Raw genomic sequence first — 22,578 nt, forward strand, 5'->3', positions numbered from 1 at the left:
ATGCTGCAGGCCGAACCTTCTCCAGGGACTGCTAGTCCTCCATAGTTTGCCTTCCTGGCACATACAGGGAGCTCTCTGGGCACAAACTAGGTGCTAAAACCATGGAGCATCTGCTTCAAGCTGCACTGCATATTACCAGAAGCAAGCAATATATACATAACAAAAAATAGGACTCATGCTGCTCTGGAGGCACACTAAAAAGCCCAGCACATACTGTATTATTCTTCTTCCTAAGAAAGCCTAATTGAGAATATTAGTTGCTATAGTAACAAAAAGGTCATCAATACATATAAATACTGCTACAATATTTTTGGTGTCAGAAATGTTTTGCTGTCCCTTCCCTGGTTTTAGAATAAGCGGAAGCAAAGTAAGTGTGTTATGTTGTAAGCAATGTGAATGGCTTTTGATTAAACCAATGTTCTTATTTGGTACTGTGGTGATTTTAAAAAAGAATTCATTTTAAAGAGAGTGGAAAATGTAGTCAGAAGGCCTTGTTATTCTATGTTACTGTGCTAATGTCCTATATTCTACAAGTGAAAATATTCTGACTCAAATTTTAAGGGGTGTCTTGGATTGACAGGTGTGAGGAGAAACTCCAACTGCAGTGCTGACACATAGGACCTGTGTTTCACTGTGTCAAAAGAGTGTATAGTATTCAAATACAAAATCATGTCACCTAAGAATACTGATAGAACATCATGCATCAGCGGTTTCTGTAAGTAGATGCAGAACAATTCTGCAGAAAGCAGAACAGAAATGTATCACTCCTTTCATATTTAGTAAGGTATTAATCAATGGTACCTTCCTGGGAAAAAGGACTGTCTACAAAAATTCTCATACATACATTCTATTTATTTACAGCTCAAATTCATTTATATACTTTGTTGATTCTTGGTCATTGAATTACAAAAAAATGACAAAGGAAGAAAGAAATTAATTAAATTAGATCCCCAAACATTTAAGTATTGTAGTATTAGATATAAATAACAAAAAATAGGATTTTTTAATATTATATATAAATAACAAAAAATAGCCATGAACCTTTATTGGTTAAATATTTCAAAGACTGAAAAAAGTAACATGGGTTTTCCCCTTTTTGCTTAAGAAAAAGAATACCTGGGTGCATGGTTTATTAGAGGCTGTGGTTTGTATTTTGGGAAGTTGTAGTTCTTGAATTCATCATTTGAAGAAACACCTGGCCAAGTTTCCTGAGATGGAGTTCCTGAATTAAAAAATAAATTTATATATGTATGAATATACATAAAATTATATACGCATATAATTATATATGTACAGATGATAGGTAGAACTAAGAAATGTCTTAGGGAGCAATTTACATTTACTAGATGATTTAATTTCAACTCAATGATAAAAAATATGTATGTATTACTTATGGACTATGTAAAGATGCTATAAACACAAAGGGCGATCCAAAGTTACAATGAAAGTTAAATTTAAAAAAAAAAAAAATAAACTTATTATTGTAAGAGACACACTACCAGGAATGATGGGGTAAGTGTGTTCAACACGAGGGGGGCGTAGTCTGAGGGCTGTGAGAAATGTTAGTGGCAATGTGTCTTTTACTGTAACACATTTTAAAATTTAAACATTAACTCTATTTTGGGGTCAGACCATCGATCAGTTGTTTATGGCAACTACTGTCAAGTGAAAGCTTTCTCGTGTCTCCTCATCTGCCTTACTCACTGGATCTGGCACCATTTGAGTTCTGGCTCTTCCTGCAAGTCAAAATGACCATAAAAGGTAAACACTTTTAATCAACTCAGGACCTCGAGGTACCCACAACAATGCAACTGACGATATGAAAGTGGACACCCAGAGCTGTTTCAGAATGTGGCAAGAATAATGAGATAATAACGTGGGATAAGATGGGGTAAGAATGTGCTGGAAGCAAGGAGCAGTATTTTGGGAGAGGCGGACTGATGGCAATGTGTCTGTTACTATAATAAATTCTTAAATGTGCATATTCACTGTATTTTTTTAATCACACCTATAAGGATGTCTGACCTTTTTCTATCTAGATGATTCTACCTAACCTAGAATTATTCCTTAATAATATGCTAAAGCTAAATTTTCAGTAATATTTCTCTTTTCCTTTCATAAACTCTTTATTGCATTATGAAACTCTGCAAATTGTTACCTAGAAAAATCTATCTTATAATAATTAAGCCAGTGGTGACTCTTAAATGTAACAGCTGGTTATGTTAGTCTCAGTATCACATATTTAAATATATATTTTAGAGATACAGTGTTAATCCAGCTAATCAACTGCAGGTGTAAATCTCTGGAAAAGGATTTCTTCGGTTACCTAATAGCCGGAAAATTAAGTGTAGTTCATCTTCCACAGTCGATCCTGGAAACAGAGGTCTTCCCGAAGCCATTTCAAAGAAAATGCAACCAACACCCCTTTAAAATATATCATGGGAAAAAAAAAAAAGAACAATCTATTTACATATTATGAAGCAGAAGAATTGTTTTCAAGATTGCCTCCTGAAGAATTCTGTATCAGTCTGCTAGAAAACCTCCTGCCAAGGTATCTTTAAATCTAATTTGTTAACATTTACTCTATGTGTCTCAATTTGCATATTGCTAACTCATTTTTCCCACTTAAAATTTCCAGTTCTCTTCTGCATAACTTTTTTTTAATTTTAAAAAGAGCAGTACACGAGAAACAAACAAACAAAAGAATAGAACAGTAGCAGCATACCAGTATCACAAACAAACAAATCAAAGCAAGAACATTCAAAGTGATACAGGGTCTTAAGACAAAGTAATACGAGTCAACAGTGGTTGTTACATTACATATCGCCATCCTCAACTACATTGCTCAGATTATCAGATGCAAGAATGAAAGATTGCTCAAATCATTAAAGAGTTCTGCATGATTCTTAGAGAACACAATACATAATTACTGAATGCTAACTGTGTGTTTTCAGCTGTGAGTGGATACTGTCATCAAATCCTTGCCTCGGCTATAGTGTGGACCATGGTCTGACAAGAAGGAAGAAAACCAACTGAAAACACGATTATGATAGTCTGGGAAATGACAGTGGCCTGACCTATACCAGTGGGTAGCAGGCATAGAGAGAAGCAAATAATTCGTAATAAGTTATTACGAATCCCATTTCCTTAAATGAGGAAATTAAGAACAGGTAGGTATAGGGCAGAGTGTGTGTGTGTGTGTGTAAAGGAAAAAATGGATGGAGACTCTGAATATAGACGCTGTCATCTAGAAACTGGGAATACAAGTAAGTTTACAATACAGTCCTTCCATTAAAGGGCTCACAATCTAGTAAATACACTAAAGCTTATAAAATTTATTTTTATATATTGAAACATTATACAGAAAGTAAAATGTTACAGCTGCTATGGGAAACAGTACAGTGGCTCCTCAAATAATTAAAGCAATTTCTATATGATTTGGCAATTTTATTCCTAAGTGTATATCCAAAAGAACTGAAAGCAGAGACTTGCACATCCATGTTCACAGCAACATTATTTTCAGTAGTTACAAGATGGAAGCAACTCGAGTATCTGTCTCCCATGGATGAAGGGACAAACGCACTTGGCATATACACACAGTGTTCAACCTGACACACGCTGCAACGTGGATGACCCTTAAAGATGTTATGCTGGTGAAATAAGCTTAGTAAACAAGCCACAAAAGGACAAATACTGCATTATTCCATTCATCCGAGGTACTCAGAGCAGTCAGATTCACAGAAGGATGGTAACTGCCAACAGCTGGAAACGGGTGGAATAGGGAGTTTGATCAGTACGGAGTTTTAGTTCCGCAAGATGAAGAAAGTTTTGAAGATGATGGTGGGGATAGCTGCTCAGCAATGTGAATGTGCTTAATGTCTCAAAGTACACACTTAAAACCGATTACGGCGGTAGATTTTATGTTCTGCACATTACATTAGAACTTACAAGGAAGTTATATAAAAGATTTCATGTAACTGTTCACGACAACAGAAGTACGTAACTTCTCAGCACAGGTACATAAAGTATAGGCAGTACATGCAACCACAGTTCAGAGCAAGGACTGACCGCTGAAGGGTAGGCTGTATTCAAGAAAGAATTCTACAAAGCTGGGTTTTTGGAAGGTTACTAAGTACAGGTCCCAGTTAGAAGAACAGAGGCCAGGTGGGTGGACTGGAATAAACACTACAAGCAAAGGTGGGAGAGTTCAGGTTGTTTTTGAGATGTACTGAGTAGGCCTTTTGGATAGAAAGAAACAGATGTAGTGAAAAAGTCTGCAGTAAGCTGCAAAGATACTTTTGAGACATCTTACAGATATATTTAAGTCTGAGACTGAGGAATTACACTTTATTCTAGATCATGAATGCACCGGTGACAAAGATGTTTGGATGGAGCAGTGTGATGCTCAAAGTGGTATGTGAGGACAGCCATAATATTTTAATTATTATTTTTAGATCAACTTAAAGTAGGTAGATTTTGGTGCATATTAAATGATAAAAATAGTAATTCTGTTTTAAATTACTATGTCTCATAGTTTTGTGAGTGATTCTTTTGTATTAGCTCAGTTCTTTTTAATGTTATTTACAGAACTCTGACGTAGTTATTACAAATCCCATTTCCTTAAATGAGGAAATTAAGGCACAAGCCAATAATTTGAATAAGGCCATCAAATAATGGGAGAAGTGATATTTAAATCTAGGAAATGACATTTCTTATGACTCCAGGTCATAATTCTTGCTCACTGCTTTTACTATGCTCTTTAAAATGTCTGTCGATATTTACCACATGTCAATCTGTGTTGAGTACTCTGAGGAACCAAGAAGCACATCAGGTGGCCGATACCACAGTGTGACAACTTCATTTGAGTAGGTCTTCGTTGGAACGGACTTGGCTCTGGCTAGTCCTTCATAGGGAAAAGAAAACAAAGAATTAAATATATTCAAATACATTATGAATACAATGGATTTCTCAGCCCCTACCTCAAAAATGTCTCCACTCAATTCCACAATCAGGGAATAAGCTTACTTTTATGTGTATGAATGTACCTCAAACCAAGTCTGGGTTAATTTAAACTTAGGATGTTTTCCTTTTATTTGTGAGTCATGATGCCCAATTATTTCCTTGATGAAATTAAATTAATGTAAAATAAGCCATTGATACTGAGAAATACAATTTTACTCGCTATACCTATAAACGTTTATCACCTTTTAACCTAATTTCAACATTCAACTGCTATACTGGTTCACTGTAAAACCTTGAAATCATTGGTCCATGATCCAATTAGGTTTTACTGACAATTTCCTCACAGAAATCTATTTAGAGAAGGCTTCCTGGGAATAAGTTCTAATGCTCTCTGTATTCCTTTTTTGTATTGTAAATTATATGGATAACTTTAAAATGAGAGACCTCACTGCTTTGGGATATTACTAATTGGGATAATTGCCTCAATATGGAATCCACTCATTTTCCGGAAAGAAAGTCTTGCATTCCCACCTTATCTCTTTGTCACTAGCATGAGCATTACTACCTCTACACCTCTAACGTCTGATCTCCTGAAGAAGCAACAAAGAAGAGCTGAAGAAATATAAATTTATTTTTATGTATTTTATTTCAAATAATGAGAATTCATTTTTAGGCTGAGATTTCTGTTCTACATAACTACATATTTGATTAGACTATCAAGAAAAATGTCACTAAAAACTCAATACTAGCCAGGTGTGGTGGTACACACCTGTAATCCCAGCACTTGGGAGGCTGAGGCAGGAGGATTGTTGTGAGTTTGAGACCAGCCTAGGCTACAAAGTGAGCTCAAGGCCAGTTTGAACTGCATAGTGAGACCCTGTCTCAAAAATACCAAAAAAAAAAAAAAAAAAAAAAAAAAAAGGTAACTCAATATTGAACTCACATAAAACTAGAAATTTAAATGATTAGATGGTACTCACACTATTGTACTTTAGTATAATGGCTAGCAGGTGTTAACTCAAACAATGTTGACACTATTTTAATTACAAATTTTACTCTAGCATCCCAACTTGGTGCAATAAATTCAATGAATTATTTTTCTACAATTTTTGGCAATTAGCAAGATCAAAGGCAGCATTCTGATTTGTCTTTCTAATAACAAGAAACAAAGGACAAGTCTACAAATCTGTTTACTTATAACTCACACCATCAAGGCAAATGGCCAGTTACTATTTCCTTGTACTTTACTCTTCTACTCCTGAGAAGATCCTGACGTAGGACGCCTGTCCACACAGGCTCCTGGTTCATTGTTAGAATTCCAGCGGTGGCATGAAGTGAAATAAGCAATTTCTCTCCATCTGAGTTAACTAAATGTGATACAGTATTATACAAGCCGATTTTTGTCATTAATGAAAATGTCTATATCAGTAATTCTTAGATTTCTGAATTTCACTGATCCTGGTAAAAGGGTAGAACTTTTAAAGGGATAAAGAACTAACAGTAAAATACACAAATCACCCTCCCTTCCCAGAAACCACGGGTATAATGTATCTGCAATCAATAAAAACAAAATAAAGCAACAGAGACAAAGTTGATTATATTATCTCATGGAATAATCAGAATTTCTTATTGGCCTATGGGAAGATAAAATTTGTATGGCCTGCTTTGCAGAGGTTAAAAGCCAAATGTAAAGCATTCAGAGTATGCCTGGATAAAACTAGATTTTTTAAAATGGCCCTTGACATTCCTTTTGTGAATATCCGAAAGTGCCACTCATTTTGGGATTAAGAACAAAGCGCAGTAAATGCAGTTTGGCAAAGAGGAGGTGGAAGGAGTGGAGCGGGAACAATTATAGGAAAATAAACTGTGTAAGAAGAAATTGTAAGATCTATGTAATAGTCTATAATGTCTTATTTAAAAACACGTGGCCCATTTGTTTCATTTTTAAGGAAGGAAATACAAATACCAATTTACCTTTCAGACAAATGGCAAAATTTAAATGACCATAAGTATAGGAACTGTGAAGACAAATTCACCAAGTAATAACTTTTTAATTTGTTACTAAGCAATACTTGAAATATATGCATTTACGAAATTTAGGTGAACTATCCCCAAAGTAAAAGTATTGTAACTTGTGAAAAATCACAAATGATAATTATGGGAACAGTATAGGTTTCAAAAACTAAGTTCTATTAGAGTACTCAAGCTGACAGCAACACAAAATCATCACAGCTACTCTACAAAGTTCCTTCAGAATAAAAAACAATTTACTTCCTAGAAGCAAAAGAAGCATGTTATTTTACTTTACTTTTTTTTCTTTTTTGGTTTTTTGAAATAGGGTCTCATTATGTATGTAGTGTAGGCCGGCCTCGAACTCTCAGCAATCCTCCTGACTCAACCTTCCAAGTGCTGGGATAACAGGTGTGCACCACCATGCCCAGCTATTTTACTTTCAAATCCAATATCAGATAAGCTAAAATGATACAGGTAAACAACTACAATTTAATTACTGAGCACACAATAAATACAGAGTAATGGCAGGCATATATATTAAGGAAACCTCTTTCACAGAGCTGGATCCAAAGTCTTGGGTCCTAGGACTTATTTTCTACTCTTGAAAAATTAAGGACCCAGGGCTGGGGATTTAGCTCAGTGGCACAGTGCCTGCCTGGCAAGCGCAAGGTCATGAGTTCAATTCCCAGTACCTGAAAAAAAAAGAAAAATTAAGGACTCGGGCCAGCCGTGGTGGCACACATCTGTAATCCCAGCACTCGGGAGGCTGGGACAGGAGGATTGCTGAGAATTCAAGGACAGCCTAGGATACATGATGTTTTTAAGACCAACTTGAAATACACAGAGAGACCCTGTCTCAACAAAACAAAACAAAACAAAAGTACAGTAAGGGTGGGGCTATAGCTCAGTGGCACAAAGCGCCTGCCTGGCAAGCGCAGGGTTCTCAGTTTGATTCCCAGCACCAATAATAACAACAAAAAAGAATCAAAAGTACAGTAAGCACCCAAGAGCATAGCAAATGTGTAATAAACAACAGCTATTTCTATAGTTTGGAGGATTTAATACCCCACTGACAGAAGTACTATGTATTTCATTAAGGAAGAAAAAACTGCTTCAAATTTTAAATTGTGATATAATATTTTTGTTCTTGGGGTTTTTATTTTATACTTAAGGAAAAGGTCTCTAGATTTAAGTAAAAATTTACATCAGACACCATTTTTGTATATCCATAAAAGATATACATTTGCCTGAAAAAAACAATAAAATATTAAGGACCCCCAATTTTTTTTACAGTACTTACATAGATTATTTTTGATAACATATTTGAAATTAAAACAAAGGAAACTTAAAGTACTTATTTACTAGTTGAAACATTTACTCATTTAAAAAACCACTCGTGGGGACATATCTCAGTGTCTAAGTAGGGCACTTGCTTAGTGCAAGAGGCCCTGGTTTCAATACCTACTACCACAAGACCAAACCAAACCAAACCAAACCACCACTACAACAAAAAATACCATTCATGCATGCTGTCATTAATAACATATTTTAACAATTTTTCCATTAATAACATATTTTAACATTAATAACATATTTTAACAGTAATAACATTATTAAGAATGGTCCTTTTTTTTTTTTTCCTTTGGTACTGGAAATCGAACTCAGGACCTCATGCTTGCCAGAGAGGGCCCTATTTTAATGTAAGAGTGGATTCCATATTTACTTGTGCATTCAATGTTGTGATGTGCTTCTTTGATATGTATCACAATACATGTTTCACAGTGTACCAAACACATGTATAATATGGGTTTACACATATGTGAAGAAAATCAAACCTCACACAGACAAACTGGAAACAGGAAACAGGAGGAACATTTTAACAGTCTTTTCTGGTAACTGTTGATAGTTCTCTTTGATATTACATTAGAAGTAGGGAGAGTAAATTATATTTTAAAGGTTATACGGGAACAGCAAGAATATCAACGAACTTGCAGTGCTGTTAAAATCCGCTGGTCTATCTTGTATTCTTTTACCCATGTACAAGTCTATAATATTATCATGCATTGGTAATTTGGAAAATAATGGTTCCTTGAGTTATATATATTACAAATGTTCATAATATCAAAAAAATCCTGTCAATATCACCACTGATCTCATTAGAAAAGTCTCTGGGTATTGGAAAATTATTAAGCCCAAAGCAGCAGATCCAAATTTTCAAACTAATTTTTGTTTGAAAATCTGAATTTTGCAAGGCATGGTGGTGCACACCTGTAATCCCAGCACTTGGGAGGTTGAGGCAGGAGGATTGTTGCAAGTTCGAGACCAGCCTGAGCTACAAAGTGAGCTCAAAGCCAGCCTGAACTGCATAGGCAGACCCTGTCTCAAAAGGCCAAAAAAAAAAGAAAATCTGAATTTTATGATTGGCAGGAAATACTTTGTTGTTTTCTGTAAAACGACAGGCTCAGTTCATTCATTTTCAAGAAAATTCTGCCAAATATCTGAGTCTAAATAAATAACCACAGTTGGCCTGTTGGTCCATTTTTTAAAAGTAAAACTGTTATTTCTTTAAAAAAGAGTGGGGAGGGTCTAGTTCAGCTTGAATCCAAATACAATCACACAAATATTTCTGAGGTAACTGTAGTATTTCTGTGTGTAATGAATGTGTTTTTATGTATAATTCCTACTCATTTCAAAAGATACTTAAAAGATATGTACTCAAAGATGGAGAGTTAATAAAGTTAATAAATTTCCCTAAAAGTGTCAGCTGGTAAAAGAATATAATTCTATATACTTTGGTGGCACTGACTTGACATATACTAAGTAAACAGTAGGTTTCCCCTCTTTTATTATTTTTGGATCATCAGTGCAAATATTAACTAACTGAAAAAGGCAAGTAACATTTGGTGTAATTTTGATAATATATTTTACCTTTGGAGCTCTCTCCTGAGAAAGGACCTCAGGAGCACGTGAGGTTTATGGACTACAACTTGAGGACTCCGGGCTTTTGGTATTGGTTGCTGTTAACCAACGTCAACCACCCACGAAAATTCTGTCAAGTATCTTATTCTGTGGGGTACAGAAAGAACTTCCAAACCCCCACAGAAAAATGACGACACACTGTGACCATGGTTATTCTTTTTATACTTAGCCACCTGATCGTTCCATACCAAAATCCGCTAGCTTTAGCTCTCCTTTCTCATTAATGAGGAGGTTCTGTGGTTTCAAGTCTCGATGCAGCACCTTTCTTCTGTGGCAGTACGCCAAGCCGCGTAGAATCTGGTACAGGAATAGCTACAGAAACAGGAAGTGGAAATCGGTCTCACAGACAGTGAACACAAGCACAAATTAAATACCAGAAAAGCACCTGGTCTAGAATAGTAAAAGAAAAAATTAAGTAATTTTATCCTTTAAAGAACAATACCTTTTCCTTTTATAGTTGTTTGCCGACTTTTATAGTTTACTAATCACGTTGAAGTATCTGCCTTTTTGATCTAACAATACCTAGGAAAATATATACTACAAATAAAATGAACCTTTGTCTTAGTAGTAACAGTTCATTTCTCGTGAACGTATTAACCTACAAAGGCTTACAGTTTGATTTTAAATCTTGACCTAACAAGAAATCAGCCCCTGCCACTTATACCCCTCCTTCTAAGAACAAATGAAAACCCACATCCATCAAAACACAAATAAGCAAAAATCCCCACACCTCATCTGGACCAGTGTCTTTCAAACGAGGTACTGATGGTTTCAGGAAAAGTCTGAATATTACAGAGAATGGTGCTACATTGCTTTGCTCTGGCAAATTACTTGCTATAAAAATAATCTAGCCAGCTTCTATCACCCACCTCCTAAGTACTGTACTTTCAGCACCTCCTACTCAGTCTTGAAAACCTGCTGATTCAAAAGAGGCATTAGCACTATAGTGCTCTGAGTAACTGAAAAAAGTGGTACCTTAAAGCTAATGGAAGAGGTTTCTTGGTGGATTTTGGTGGAAAGTGGGATGTGGAACTATCTTGATTCTTTGGGGTTAACAAAAAAAAAAAACTTGAAATACAGAGGACTCAAGAGGACCTTTCACACCTTTCACTTGCAGGTGAAAAACAGGCATTAGAACACCAAGAACAAGCCAAGGCAAAAGGTGTATGACTGCCTGAATGAATTCTAAGCAATAGTTTCTAGACTCAAATATTTATGTATTTTGAAAACTAAAATTACTATTTCAACGTTTTGTAAAATTTTGTTTGAAAAATATAAATATAATTTTAACAAGTGAATAATAAAGTGCTTTTCTACTTTTTTAGCCCATATAGACCTGGGTATAAAAAAATCAAAACTCCTCAGACCTTGTTTTCTTTCCAAATTATTGCTAATAGAAAAGTAGGAAAAATAAGTAGATATACAAATGACATTCACAATACCTTGCAAAATGAAATGTGCAACATGATGAAAACAATCTTTACAGAATGTATATGAAAAAACATTTAAAGCCTTGTTCTAAAATTCTTAGCTATGTGTGACCAATATGATTGGAGCTCTCTTTTAGTAACAGGAACTGGTTCACCTTTACATCTACCAAACTTACAATTTAAAAGCAACAAAACACATACGTTTACATTTACTACCTACAGAATTAGAAATGTCTTAAACACATAGATGGGACAGACTATTTCCAAAATAGGTTCTCAAAAACTGCTGACCAAGTTTGGATAAATACATCTTTGCTAAATCTGGACAATACCATTCAGGTCAAAGTGACTAGTTCTTACTGCAGTAAGAACACATTTATATCCAACGATTTTACTCAACTAATAACTTTCAGGTTTCATCCGGTACTGTTATAGCAAAAATGTTTAGTACCGCATGAATTCTTAGTTTTATTAAGAAAACACAAGTATCTTACTTCTGTTTTGACAATATAAACGGGTATTTCCAGCATAGCAGTCCTAATACCTCTTGGCTCCTGACCTTATTCATTAGGTCAGAACCCTGAAAAGTTGTTACTTTATAATGACATCCCATTTAAAATACCATTCCGAGCAAATAATCGCTCTTTAAAGGAAGCCTTTTGCAGAATGGACCTATCATTTGTATTTATCTTAAACTTTTTTTTTTCAAAGCTGAATGTACCAGTATATATATTCTACATATAGATAATAAGTTGTAATGTAAAAGGAAACGTTAAAATTTTTTTAAACTTTAAATGAAGTTCTACGAAAAGGTTTAATCCTAAGAAAGCTATACATATAATGTAGTAAACAGAATTTGATTAAATATGTTCAGAAGACAATCTATTTAAAATGCTGGAGAAAATTCTGAATTAGTTATAAAGCTGGTACATTTTATTGTGTAACATAGTTCATTTATTCTTTTAACAAAATTTAAAACTGTCAAAGAAAAACATACCTTTACGTTGTGCATACTCATGATATTCCCACAGTCATCCATGTACTGTTTTAGGTCTTTATCCTGAAAAACACAGCACTTTACTATGTGATACACACTTTTCAGAATGCACAGCTGAGTCACTTAATAGTATCTAATTTTATAAACAAGCTGCTTTTCAAGAAAGATACAGAATGCATCACACACATAATTCACTTAAACATCAATAATTAGTAACGTCCTTGTAGCTGTTAACAAGTTCAATTTGCTATTAAAGCAAAATTATTAAATTTTTATTAAATGCTTACCAGATATTCAAAGACCAGAGTCAAAGATTTATCTGTGTGAACAATGTCATGTAAGGTGACTATATTTGCATGTTTTAAATCCTTTAGGAGAGAAACTGTAAAACAAGGGAAAAAAAAGGTGCCTTTAGTTTTTTGATAGCTAGTCTTCATAAAATCCTGAATTAACCTAACATATGAACTGACTTTAAGATTTGTATTTTAAATTTAAAACAGTAATTCACCAAGGGGGTTGGTAGCATAAATTTTTTTTCTTTTCTTTTCTGGTTTTGGGTTTGAGACTACAGAACCTAAAGTTGTTCTGTTCTCAGTATTACAATTCCCCATCTTCTGCTTTGTCTTTGTTTTGTTTTGTCTTTAATATTAACTTCCTTAGGCTCTGGGATTAACTTATACAAAAAGTGGAAAGGGCTTTCTTCTTCCACACTGTTGATCCGTTTTCTCAAACCATTTGAATAATTCACCTTATTTCCTTATATGTATTAGTCTATACAGCTAATTTATGTACCATGTTCCCTATGTACCAATACTAACACTTCTCCATGTCAAGTATTTGTCAATAGTTTTTAATGATTTCATCAGATTTCATTATTAACTATACAAGAATTCCATAAATATTTAGTGTTTTGTAGTCACCTATTGTTTCTATGGCTGAACTTTTTACTTGTTTAAACATATTTCTAAAGCTTTGATTTTAAAATGTTTAATACAAATATTATACCTTCTCTTATAGCTGTACAGGGTGCACCTTCTTCATGTTCCAATCGGATCTCTTTTAAAGCCACCAAATTCTCTGTCAATTTACTTCTTCCTTTATATACTGTTGCATATGTACCCTATAAAATATATTTTTGAACAATACATCAACACTGTCATGAGTCTTAACACCATCTATGCAATAAAAAGCCATTAAGTGAGTTTCTAATCTCAAACTGTGCCAAATGATATCTTGCAAAGAAAACTTCACAAAAGTCAGCATTAATTTTTCTCAGAGCAGAGAAGGCGGTCAGTTCCCTAATGTACAGCTTCCACATACCTATGATATTAGAGTGTCTCAAAAGTATAAAAATATACAGAGGGTAATTTACATTTTGTAATTTATTTCAGATTAACAATTGGATCAATAGTTTTAAAATCAAAGTGCGTTATTTGCACTGGGGTGTGAGGAGTAAAGGACATTAACTGAGCACATTAAATATAATTACACTGTTAAATCATGAAAATGTTTCTGTTTTGGGGCTTTTCACAATCTTTTATATATTAATTCTCCTTTTAAAAACTCCTTTAAGCTTCCTATTTCCTATTTAATTAAATCTGTTAAGTTTTTGCTTTCTTACTGGAGGGGTAGGTAGTTTCTAAATTATTAATGGTGCAGTCAGTAGCAAATTCAAGAACATCAGGCCTTAAGAATTCCCTTACCCTTGAGGTGTGTCTTCTCTAGAGATACCATTTGTTCACAAGTTTGAGCTCACGGTTTCCCACCTGGCAGCACAGACAGTAGACTGCGAGGAGGTTAACAGACAAAACCCTATTTTGATACCCAGAAAGTGCAATACTTTGTGTTTCAAAATTATAACAAGCCTATAAAAAATACTCAACTTCTTCTCAAACTGATGGGACAATTTGAAGGATGGAAAGGCCTTATTGGTAATTTTCCATTTACTTTTCAAAACAAGATAAAATCTTTTAGTCAGCCATGTTTATTTTTTTTTCCAGATTAGTAAAAACTGAAGAGTAACAGAGGCATGCAGATGATGGACAGGAAAAAAATCTCACGTTTTGAAGTGAAGTACTTACCTCTCCAAGCTTTTCCAATTTGATGTAGGTTTCCATTTTCCCAAAACCAATTTCTGACTGAAAGCAAATAATTACAAATTTAGCATTTATTCTTAAAATTTCAATTAATTTTTTTCCAACTTGTAAAACTCTCCTGAAAAGTCTTCCGGGATGAAAAGCTCTGGTACCGGGCTGTGCAGAAGGCCAGGCTGAGAGCCGGTGGGCTCTGTGGAGTAGAGGAGAGGTCACCGGAGCATAGGTCCTGGGCCCAGCCCCGCCCAATCAGCTACAAGGCCGTGGACACGTCCAGATCTCCCCTCTGAGCCTCCATTTCCTCACCTAGCAAGTGAGAATCTGACAGCTCTCCTGTAGGGCTGCTGTAAGGACTTGGAGGAGATCTCTACCAAGCAGTGAGGGAAGAAATCTCAGAGCAGTGATGGCGAACCTTCTGGAGTTTTCAGTGATACCAACAGCCTGCTGCGGCATGTGTGCCAAAGGGTTGCCACCACTGTCTTAGCGCACCACCTTCTGAGTTACCACGTGGCCCTCAGCCTGCAAACACAGGACAAGTGGCACCCCAGCAAAGCTGGCCTCTGACACACCACCCAGGCCTGACAGAAGCAGCAGACCATCTCGTATGTAAACCCCAAGACCCGGTGGGAAAGAAGGGGCAGGTTCCTCTCTCATTAATTCAGGATTGGGGAAGGCTTTATAGAACACACCACTATGCATAAGAACTGATGGTATGCGTATGCATGTTATTATTATAAATCGAGGAATAAAATCTCATTCTTAAAAAAATCCTCAATTTTAGAACATTAAAAGAGTCAAAAACATCAAAGTTCATAATTACAAGTATCAACCTACTTTAAATATGAATTCGTTAACTTTCTGCTATGAACATTTTATGATACTGAAGAATCTCATACAAGATGACTACTTTTTCTTTCAACAAAACTGCAAAGTAAGTAATTTTTCTATTTGCTTTCACCAGTCTTTGAACTCCTTGGGGGGAACTGAAAACAACAAAAAACTATTGTTTTTCAGGTTCTCCAATCAAAACGGAATTTTAAAAAACACAATAAAATCTTGTTCTACTATGGATCAGGACACAGCAAACACAAGAGCAGCAATTGAGTCTAATTGTAGCAAAAAAAAAAAAAAGTTTGAAGGCAAGTTTTCAAACCCTTGCTTTTAAACTTTTAACAAGCTTGCCTATTTTGTACGATGTCAATAAATGAAGCAGATGAAACAGACCCAAATACATACTAGAAACCCAATACATTCAATAAATATTTTTCTTAAAAAAGGAAAACAAAATTCTTAACTGTAAAAGACTTAGGAAAAAAGTACAGACAGATGTAAAAATCTGAGACTGAAAGAACAGAAATTTTTAAAAAAGGAGTAAACAGAAGAGAGTAAGAATTTCCTTAAAATTGCTTCCTAGAGGGGCTGGGGATTTAGCTCAGCAGCACAGCGCCTGCCCGGCAACCACAAGGTCGTGAGTTCGATCCCCGGTACCAGGAAAAAAAAAAAAAAAAAAAACAAAAAAAAAAAAAAATTGCTTCCTAGAACTCATTTGTAGACATGAAAGGAAGTAATAACCTAAAGGACCATTTGTTGTTTAAATGGTGCTGATGGTCTTAAATACTAGTGAAAGAAATGCACTAGTTCTCAAAGGTGTATAAACTGTATTAGATCAGTAAAACTGTGATAGTTGTGTGTGGCGGCACATGCCTATAATCCTAGTACTCTGGGAGCCTGACAAGTTTGAACACAAACTGGGTGACTTGCCAATTTAGGAAAGAGGAAGGAAGGGAGGAAGGAAGGAAGGGAGGAAGGAAGGGAGGAAGGAAGGAAGGGAGGAAGGAAGGAAGGAAGGAGAGGGAGGTAAGAAGGAAAAGGAGAAAAGGAAGGAAGAAAGAAAGGGGCGAGGGGAGAAAGGGACGGGGCTGGGTAGTTCAGTGGGAAGGCCTTGGGTTCAATCTCCAGTACCTCCTCCCCACCAACTCCTATGTTATAGTCAGGATCAAATATGAAATTTTTCTGGAGCATCCAAAAAAAATAAAAATGTACTTGATGATTAGACTTGGCATCACTTAAACACTTCAGACAACAGAATAATAAACTGTTCAAAGCTGAATGGCTAAAAGTAGCCAAGGACTCTCAAAGGAAGTATTGTTATCTTTTTGTTACAATATTAAATATGTTAAAGGTCACATGGAAAATTGCATGTCCAAGAGTACTTAATTCAGGTTTTGCAAGCTAAAACTTTGGTCATAGGTAGTACTACTAAATGACCAAAAACTGCTTTTTATACTCTTCATTTTTCTTTCTGTGTGTGTATGGTATTTTTCATGAAAAAGATTAAATAAGAAAAAAGAAGTTTTGGTCAATACACTATCCACCCAGGTATTGGTTTTTTTTTTTTTTCGGGTACCGGGAAGCCTCGTGCTTGCCAGGCAGACACTGTGCCGCTGAGCTAAATCCCCAGCCCCAGGTATTGTTTTATATGTGATGCAGCATTAACTTCTTGATTTTTACTATCAATAACTACCCAGACTAAATGAGGTAAAGCTGCAAAAGATGCCTTTCCAGATACAGGTGAAGTTTTTAATTTTAGTATGGAACTGGAAAATAGCCCACTATGGTGTACATGACAGCCTGTGGTACATGACAGCCTGATTTTAAATAGTCTCTTGGCTTTATGTAACTATGTAAAAAGACTAATTGCTAAGGTCACAGAAATGTCTGTACCTTCTTACACCTATCTTTGGAATTCAGGCATCTGAATTCATAAATATGGGAAATGTTGCATTTTTCCCATTAGTTTTAAGCTCTGTGTCACCTTTTACAGAGGAAAAAAATCATATTTAGAATGAATAGAGGCTAGTATGAACAAAAGAATAAATATTCCTGAAAAAATATTAAAAATGCCACTCTGACAGAACTATGATAAAATATAACTGTAAGCTAGGAAACATTTTCTTCTCAAGTACAGAACTTTTCTTATTCTTTTACCTTACATAGATGAATACTAGCATGCTCTTAAAGCTTCAATTGTGCTTTGGCCCAATGGTAACAATCCTGACAAAAATGTTGAGGTTCGCTCTGCAGACTGATTATAAATTAATGGTTATAAAGATACAAACGACTTGGAGATGACTGCGCCATATAAACGTGTAAGAATAAAGTGTGCCAGGCATGGTGGCTCACAGTTGTAGGCAGGAAGAGTGACAGGTCAAGCCCAGGCCTTGGCAACTTGGAGACTTAGTGACACAGTCTCAAAATAAAACATTTTTAAAAAGGGCAGCTCAGTGTGAAGGCCCCAGCAACATTAAAAAACAACAACAACAACAACAAACAAGGAAGGGAGGGAATTCCAAGGGATGCATCAAACATTTAATGCTATAAAGTCATTACTCAGAGAACGAAATTTAACATTATTAGAATATGCTGAAAATCTGCTTTCTAAAGAAAAGTATGGTGGACAGTAATTATACGGCTAGTGAAGAGGACTTTGAATGTCCCCAAAACAAAGGCATGATAAATGTCTGAGGTGAGAGATGTGTCAATAACTCTGATCTCATCATCACACACTGTATCCATGTACTGAAATGTCACATTGTACTACATAAATGAGTACATCAGGGAAAAATAAAGTATATATCTACAAAAGAAAGTATAACGTACCGTAGTTATGAAATATATAATTATGAACTTAAATTTGAATAAGTGGTCTTGAAAATAAATAGCACTACTGAATTCCATCCATGTAGGCAGCCGAAGAGCCGAGACAAAGACACAGAGTAGGGAAGTGTTTGTCAGACCCTAAGTGCAGAGCAAACCACCCCATCCTCATATTAATAGTTTCCAACCTTAAGGATTTCATGATTACATCCAAAGAATAATTAGTGAATGCTTAAATGGCATCTTTAGAAAAATTTGCTTGCACTTATATCTGCTGAACATGACAAGATTAACAATAGATATAATGACTAGCTTGTTGACACGCGCTCCTACAGAAATTATTCGGAGGACAAAGGACAAAGCTCATTTATTCACCATTTACCCAGCACAAGGTTAGGGGCTGAGAACACAGTGAAGATGACAGATGTGGGCCCCACTTTCCTGAGTTCACATTCGGGACTGCATCCTACCTTAGGTTATTTTAGAATACTTAAGATCTGAAACAATTTCAAGAAAATAGCTAGAAATGACAGCTAAAGAAAACGGCACAATAAACTTTGTGTTTTGATGTACGAACAGTCTTAACTCTGCTTTCCAGACAAATGAAGATCCTTCTTTTCCTGTGTTCCAAGCAAGTACTCCACTTTCTGGCAGCAAATTCCTGTTCAGATGGCTCTTCTAGCAAGAGCATATGAATATTAAAAATACACATATATAAAAAAATCTCATAAAAGTTCTACTTGTAATTCAGTGTAACTTGTAAATGTAGCATGCATTATAGGATCTAGCAACATAACTACTGGATCACAGCGAGATATACGGACACACAGGAGATGCAGTTCTAATTTAGTTTCAAAACAAGTGAAGTACATGTAGCAGTGCTATTGGTGCCGTGTCAAAAGTAAGTTATGTATAGGAGAAACACTGGGGGTGGAGGAAGGTTTTCTCTCGCACCCGTTTCCATCTCCCTGTGAGAATTGCTGAGTGGCTGTTTCAGACAGCAATGGGTTTTATCCCTTAGACGGATGGTAGCAGAAAGGAGACGGAGACACTCAGCACTACCGAGTCATTCTGCCTTATAAAAACTGCTATCGACCATCACCGCGATTCTTGCTGATCCTGTGTTGGGAATCAGAACTGTAAAATGACACAGATGTCCTAAGCTCTCCTTACCTGCCTGTCGGGCTGGTTTTGGGATGCAGAAATCACCTTCCTCTCTAGGTCAGTGAGATTAGCACCCAGGTGTGGGGATGGATCTTGGCTTGTTCCCCTTATGATGTTAAACTTGCCCATTCTACCACTGCTTCCCCACTGTTCCAAGAAAAGCACCCTCCTCACTTCCCTACACTGGCTAATAAATAGTGGCTGACTGGAGTGTCTTTGTCTTTGCCCATCCTGAGGCACCGACCGCCCCCCTGCCCTGCCCCCATCATCTATTACAAAGTCTGTTTCTTATTTCATCCTTTTAGTATACCCCTCTCATACAGGTAGCTGGGGATCTTGGCCAGGTCCCCGATAACCATGTGCTGAACATGCCAAAGGCAAACTGTATGCTGACTCTGAACTTCCACTTCCACACTCCGTAATAGATTTATTATTTTGAGAGACATGACTTGATAACCTCTTTCTTCATCTGCTCTTACAAATAAGAAGACTACATATGATCTACGTCGGTAAAACTATGAATGAGGGATTGGAACTTACTGTTTGGGAAGAGGTAAACTGTTGAAATATATACAGCCTGTAATTTTAATATGAGACGAATTTCATATACTATATAGATTTTCATTCTACTGATATTATACTTAACATTCTCATAAAACTGCTGGGTATGCCATTGTTTTAAGTAGCACAAAGCCTTCTGGTAAATCCTGACCATCTGCATATAGGTTTCCCATTAATCTAATTCTTAACTATATTAACTATGCTAAGATGTAGAATGCTGCATTTCTTACCAACCATAAATAAGTATTAAATACCATGTCACTAATTCAATAACCAGTATTTTTAAGATGAGGTATGATGACTAAATGTAACATAGTATCCTGGGTGGGATCCTGGAACAGAAAAAGGATGTAGTGAAAAACTAGTGAAATGTGAATAAAATGTGGAGTTTAATAATAGCAATATACCAATGTTGGTTACTGAGTTGTGACAAATGTATTAAAGTTAACATAGAATGTTAATAGTAAGTATAACTGGGATGTAGTACATAAGAAATCACTAAACTATCTTTGTGATTTTTCTGTAAACCTAAAACCGAAATTAAAAGTTTAAATAGAGTCAGTGAGAAGGAATAAGAAAGGGAGACCAAATGTAAGAGTAAGTATACAGGGATAACAGATATTCTAAGCACCCCGAAAGGATGAGATAGACAGAAGCAGCACTTCTTAATATTAAAAGAAAAAGAACAAAGGAAGTGTGGGGTAGATCTGCGTGCTTGTTACTCAGAAAATGAGGAGTTTCTGGCTTGTAACTTCTATTTACGTTATCACTGCAGGAGAAGACATCACCTCTAGGATAAAAGGTGAACTAATCACAGAAAGACGGTGGAGCAGAGAGGCAACACAGACTGTCTGAGGCTGACTATCATGAACTTACAGTACATCCAACCAGCCGCCCTACGACTAGCAAAACTGAATTCTATGACTTGTTTCGTGCTTCCTATGCAACCCAATGTTTTATGTCATTTCTACTTATTATATGGCTATTGGAAAATATGAAAGCAATACACTGCTAGTTTTGTGCCTTTAGAAAGATAAGACTAAAATTTTATATTTAGACTTTAAAAAATTATTTTTACATAGAGTATACTATCCATGGAAACACGAACTCTAACTCCTGTAACACTACTTGTCTTTCCTCAACTGCTTTTCACTGTCCCTAAGCTTCACACTCTTCATGTAAATCTTAGGGTTCAGGTTTCTCTATTCACGTCCTTGAACTGATCTCAAGATTGATCACGGAGAACTGATCTCCTTGAAAAAGAATTTACTTTTTTTTAAAACAATATATGGCCTACACTGGTGCCACATGCCTGTAATCCCAGTACTCTGGAGGCAGAGGCAGAGGCAGAGGCAGAGGCAGGAGGATTGTGGCAAGTTCAAGGCCAGCCTGAACTACCCAGAACAGCCTGTCTCAAAACACCAAAATCAATAAACAAATAAACAGACACGTGGTCTATGGAAACATGAATTCTATCTAACATGTAAACAGTGATGAAAACCTTAACCAACCTTTCCATCCATTCCTAACCTTCACATGCCCTCCTCTGTCGCCTGCTTTTAAAGAAACGCCTAGGACACACATTTTTCATTTTGAAGAATAATTTTCTCATATATTTCAAAACAATGTGCTTTTAATATGGTAGATGAAAAATGAAAGGGATCCAGAGATAAAAAGCAAACAGAACTGGCATGACTTATCTTTGATATATAAGCCATTTCAAAACCAAAAGTCAAAGGAGGATGTTGGGAGCCACGTAAGCTGGAAAATAATTACACGTGCGTGATGAAGGCAGCCTGAGAACACAGGAGCTCCCCAGAGGAAACAAGCCCTTCGGAGTAAATAAGCCTTTGTAACTTGTTAACTGGTTGCTGGGCAGCGAGACAAAAATTAACCAACCTCTCCAGGGTATAAATAAGCGCTCTACTGTTTTGGGGGCAGTCCTCTTGCTCATCAGGCAAGAGGTAACTCCACCTGACCCCCGGCTATCTTCTCTTTTCTTTATTTTCTAAATCCTCTCGCAGTTTTCTCCCGGGGACCACCGAGAGACCACTGAGTCCCACAGGAGGAAGCTAGAACAGGCAACCACAATAAAAACTCCAATTACTTAACATTCATTAGAGGGCACTGTTTTACTTAATTTCATGTAGACTCAAAAAAAAAAAAGCTCAGATGATAGTGTTAAGAACATCTGATGAGAGCAGCCGAGTGTAGTTCAGTGGCACAGTGCCTGCTTAGTACGCGGGAAGTCCCTTGCTTGCTCCACAGGACAAGACAGGACGGGATGGAAAGAATAAAACAGAAAGAAAAACTGCATGGTGATTAAATCACACTTTTCTCCCCATCAGAAAAACACAACTTCAAAATTTATCCTAAGTGCCAATAAAGATCAGTAATCAAAGAAAAACTTTGGGGTATGGTGGCGCACACCTGCAATCCCAGTGCTCGGGAGGCCGAGGTAGGGAGATTGCTGCAGGTTCAAGGCCAGCCTGAGCTACATGATGAGTTCAAAACCAGCCTGAAGGGGCTGGGGATTTAGCTCAGCGGCAAAGCACCTGCCTGGCAAGCACAAGGTCGTGAGTTCGGTTCCCGGTACCGGACAAAACCCCTCCCCCCCAAAAAAAAACCAGCCTGAAGTACATGGTGAGACACTGTCTCAAAAAACAAAACAGAGAGAGAGAGAGAGAGAAAACCTGTGACCAGAAAATCAAGTAACAAAATT

At 36.3% G+C, this 22,578-nt stretch overlaps 1 protein-coding gene across 1 annotated transcript in view; it reads right to left on the bottom strand.

The window, feature by feature from the left end:
- Cdk17 (cyclin-dependent kinase 17) overlaps positions 1-22,578 on the bottom strand; it is a gene marked incomplete at its 5' end in the record, with an annotated part of 43,196 nt that overhangs the window by 5,441 nt on the left and 15,177 nt on the right. Inside the window, 8 exon segments of the mRNA XM_013518508.1 lie at positions 1,117-1,222; positions 2,327-2,424; positions 4,783-4,903; positions 10,143-10,266; positions 12,382-12,444; positions 12,669-12,763; positions 13,387-13,501; positions 14,463-14,519. Coding sequence (XP_013373962.1) covers positions 1,117-1,222; positions 2,327-2,424; positions 4,783-4,903; positions 10,143-10,266; positions 12,382-12,444; positions 12,669-12,763; positions 13,387-13,501; positions 14,463-14,519 — 779 coding nt within the window.

The sequence above is a fragment of the Chinchilla lanigera genome, unplaced genomic scaffold, assembly GCF_000276665.1.
Source record: "Chinchilla lanigera isolate Chin_1 unplaced genomic scaffold, ChiLan1.0 scaffold00004, whole genome shotgun sequence".
Classification (NCBI taxonomy): domain Eukaryota; kingdom Metazoa; phylum Chordata; class Mammalia; order Rodentia; family Chinchillidae; genus Chinchilla; species Chinchilla lanigera.